The 4,042-nt window shown below is 37.4% G+C and overlaps 1 protein-coding gene across 1 annotated transcript; it reads left to right on the top strand.

Moving 5' to 3' along the window:
* Window positions 1-326: 326 nt before the first annotated feature.
* LOC108606141 (transcription initiation factor TFIID subunit 9) lies at window positions 327-948 on the top strand. Its single transcript, XM_017995994.1, has one exon. It carries the CDS (start codon window positions 370-372, stop codon window positions 946-948), a length of 579 nt encoding a protein of 192 aa, XP_017851483.1. The 5' UTR covers window positions 327-369.
* The last annotated feature ends 3,094 nt before the right edge of the window (window positions 949-4,042 follow it).

The following is a 4,042-nucleotide window of genomic DNA, read 5'->3' on the forward strand; positions in this document are numbered from 1 at the left end:
AATTGTTGCCTAGAAGTTTTTTCTGAGCTAAAATAGCTAGATTTAGTTATAAAAAAAATTGCTAGCAATAGCTAAACACGAAATTAAAAATGCTAAAAAATAGGTAAAATTGTGTGCTATGTTAAATTAACAATATAATGCTTAAATTGAGCATTAATTTTTTTTTTTTAATATTGTTGTGCTTATTTAATTGAACTTAAGCGCTAGAAAAGCTACAAAAGTAGCTCATTTCTAGCTAATAGCAGACATAGACTCAAAACGACTAGAACTAGCTATAAAATAGCTAAAATTGAACAAGCTGCATTTGCATTAACTGTCATTGATATAAATTTTCGATTGAGCTTCGACTTGCATTGGAAAACTTGGAAAATGGAAACTGCTGAAAAGGCCAAAACTAACGCACAGCAAATTAAACAAGTGCACAAAGCTGCAGCAGCGACAATTGAATCCATGCTAAAGGAGCAAAATATTGAGGAGCACGAGCCACGCGTTGTCAATCAATTGGTTGAGTTTACATTTGGCTATGTGACCTCAATGCTGGACGATGCCAAAATCTATGCACAACATGCGGGCAAGCAGCGCATTGAGCTCGACGATGTACGTCTGGCCCAAGAGCAGCAGAGACGACGCAGCGAGCTGCCCACAACTGAGCAGCTGGCCAAGTTGGCCGAGTCCATCAATGCCAAGCCGCTGCCAGCAATCAAACCACACTGTGGACAGCGTCTGCCGCCAGCGCATTGCTGTCTAACTGGTGTCAACTACAAGCTGCGTGCAGCAAATCCGCCGCCCAAGAAGATGCCCAAATCAGCGCTGCGGACACACTTGGCCAACGCCAGCAATGGAGCTGCCAAGCTGCAGCTGCAGCTGAAGCAGGAAGCTGCTGCTATGAAAATGGGGAGCGGCAGCTTTGCCTTTGTAAGAAAAGAAGTTAACAATAATAAAAAATAGTGCAGCTCAAAGCTTTAAGCTGCAACTAAATTCATTAATAATTGCAACCCCTCCAAGCTTAGTAGCTGCAACTTTATTGGCCATGGCCAGCGTCGCGAACTTATCAATGATGACCGCACGAACTGCACCACGTCAGTTGCTCTTGACTCCAAATGTGTGGGCTGAGCGGGGGGTGCTGAGCGGCGCATTGCATGCAACAATTGTGTGTGTGTGTGGCAGCTTTTCGCATTTCACTGCGCACTTGTTGCCGCGCCTAGTCGCAATGTTGTCTCCGTTGATTTATTGCGCCGCAGGGCAGTTTAATCCGCATTCACCTGCCGCCGCTTCGAGTCGACTGACGGAGCAGCTGGCCCACATTGCAAGCCAAAGCCAAAGGGTTGCCCCGACTGACTCTGTGGCTTAATTATTAATTTAAATCGCACCGTTTATATGATAAAGACACTGAGCGCAGCTCAGCCCGCTGAGCATTGTGCATGTCCAGACCCCCAGACCAGCAGACCAGCAGACCCAGCAAGTTCGCTGCTTCCCGAGCAATAAATGAAGTCTCTACTTTATATTTTTTTCCTTCGTTTTGTATGGCGCAGCAGCGTAGTCAAAACGCCAAAAGGGGGGGTTAGCGTTAGAGGCGCCAATAAATAAAATATAAATTGCATACAGAAAATTAATAAATATAGAAATAATCAACTAATAAAAACTCGCGCAAAAATAATATAATAAATCTCAATAAATAAATTAAAAATTATATTAAAAATAAATCGCTAAACATATTTAATACATCAAATTAAATAAAAGTCAAGCTCAAATAAACTCAAGTTTAATTTTTGTGCTCAAAATTATATAAAAAATCTAAGCTCAATTAACAAAAATTATACAAATTAAAAATAAGAATTAAATTGCATTTAATTAATGCTAGTTAAGCTTAATATAATACAATTAAATCAACAATTAAATGAGAAAATAAATAGCATAAATTAAAATATATAAATATTAACAACAAATGTAAGTGAAGTTAAAGATACTAAAATTAAATCAATATTAAAAACGAAAATAAATAAAATAAAATTTATAAAAATTAAGAACAAATGCTAGTTAAGTTTAAAATAAAATTTTTATTAAAAAATAAAATAAATATCATAAATTGAAGTATATACAAATTAGCAACAAATGCTAGTTAAACTTCAAATATTCAAATTAAATCAATATTTAATAAGAAAATAAATAGCATATGATAAAAACAAATGCTGCTTTTATTAAAATTAAAATAAAATTAAAACAATTTCACAAAATAAAATAAATCGCATAAATTCAAAAAATATATAACTATATTTTTCCTAACAAATGCGCGCTTAATTTTAAATTAATGCAAAAATTGAAAATAGCTGCTAATAAATTTATTAAAAAAAGAAATGAAATAAAAACCTATAAGCATAATTAAGTGCAAATTTAATAAAATAAAATTAATAATAAATAAATTTTATATTTATGATGAACCTTTGTCAGCTGTTGTTGAAATAAATAATTAAAGTGTTGCACTAACTATTTAGCTTACTTGTGTGTATGCTTACCTGGCATCCTTCTGATGAGTTGGCCGCACACCTGTGTGCTCTGCGCTTATCTGGAGAAGAAGCAGCCCTCGGGCTATAGCGTGACAAAAGTTGTTGCTCGACTGCTCCCCTAGACAATTTGCAGTCGAGACGCGTCGCAAACTTTGCAAGCGTAAAAATATGAAAAGTGCCGCAAGTGCAACACACACAGACACACACACACACACACATATGTATATGCTGCGTGTATAAGTTGGCAAACAATTTCAATTCATAATTAATCAGGCTACGCGAGCTTAAGTTGCAAAGTTAAAGTTTTTGCGCTGCTCTCAGCTTAGGCTTAGGGCCTGAACGTGTGCAAACTTAACACTTATAGCCCCCCCACCGCCTTCCCCACACCACCCAGTCATAGCTGCAGTTGTAGTTTGTGCTTGAGCGATCACTTGGCCCAAACAGTCAAGAGCCAAGTGCAAATCAGCAGCTGCCAGCTTGGCCAAGACCAAGACCAAGACCAAGACATTGTGTCTACACACAGCTGTCTCGCTCGCACTTTGTTGCAAGTTTTGGTTTTGGTTTCGGTTTCGGTTACAGTTCCAGGCCATGGCGCGTGTAGCTTGGAACTTGGCTCTTGACTCTTGAAAAAAATAAAAACCTGTTGATTTATGTGCAGACACTTGGCCGCCCCAGCAAAGCTGGCGCCAAGCTCAGCTCCCCGCTTACCCTTTTCTTTATATTTTATCTTTTTTTTTTTTTTTTGGTGTTGCTGCTTTTTGAGCAAAATCTAATCATTGACACATTTGCATGCAACTCACCAAATGTGCCCAAAAACTTGTTGCCTTGTTGCGTGTCGTATGCGTATTTTCCGGCTAAAAAGTGCGTGCGCTGCTTGGAAATGCGTGGCAGCGAACTTTACGCACTTCATAAATTATTTAACAGCTGCTTTGGCCAATTGAAAGGCGAAAACACATATAATTTTAATTGCCTCAAAGCCGAAAACATTAAAAATTTCGCGCAATATTCGAAATCGAAATTCATGTTTTAGGCCCAAAGCATGTACGACATGAACTCGAAGCCGACACAACTGATTTATGCGCTTGCCTAAACATTGATTTATAACAAACACTTGTGCACACTACGTGTGTGTGTGTGTGTGTGTCAAGCTAATCAATGACGCCGCCACCGCCACTTTGCCGAATTTCACACTTTTTTTTCTAAACTTCCGCTCTAGTGTTCCCAAAAGTGTTCCCGGAATTACACACTTGTCTTGTACTAAGCTTAAGCTCTAATATTGTTAATTTAATTTGTGGCTATTTAATGTCAATTAGCCTTGAATTTAGCATAGTTAAGTGACACGACTAGGCAGCAACTCAAGTCAAGTGCGCTGAGCATTAAAAGCAATGCAAAGTATCAATTTGTTTAAATGATTTATAAATTCGACAAAGCAATAATAAAAGTAAATTATTACAATAAGCTATTTTAAAAAATTATTTCACCTAAGGACTTAAAATGAAATAGAAATTAGAAGTAGAATAAGAAGTAATTAGAAACAG

Source organism: Drosophila busckii, chromosome X (genome assembly GCF_011750605.1).
Source record: "Drosophila busckii strain San Diego stock center, stock number 13000-0081.31 chromosome X, ASM1175060v1, whole genome shotgun sequence".
NCBI lineage: Eukaryota > Metazoa > Arthropoda > Insecta > Diptera > Drosophilidae > Drosophila > Drosophila busckii.

What these genes read in the sequence shown, in the direction of transcription:
- LOC108606141 (XM_017995994.1), top strand. Translation starts at nt 370, where the DNA reads ATGGAAACTGCTGAAAAGGCCAAAACTAACGCACAGCAAATTAAACAA.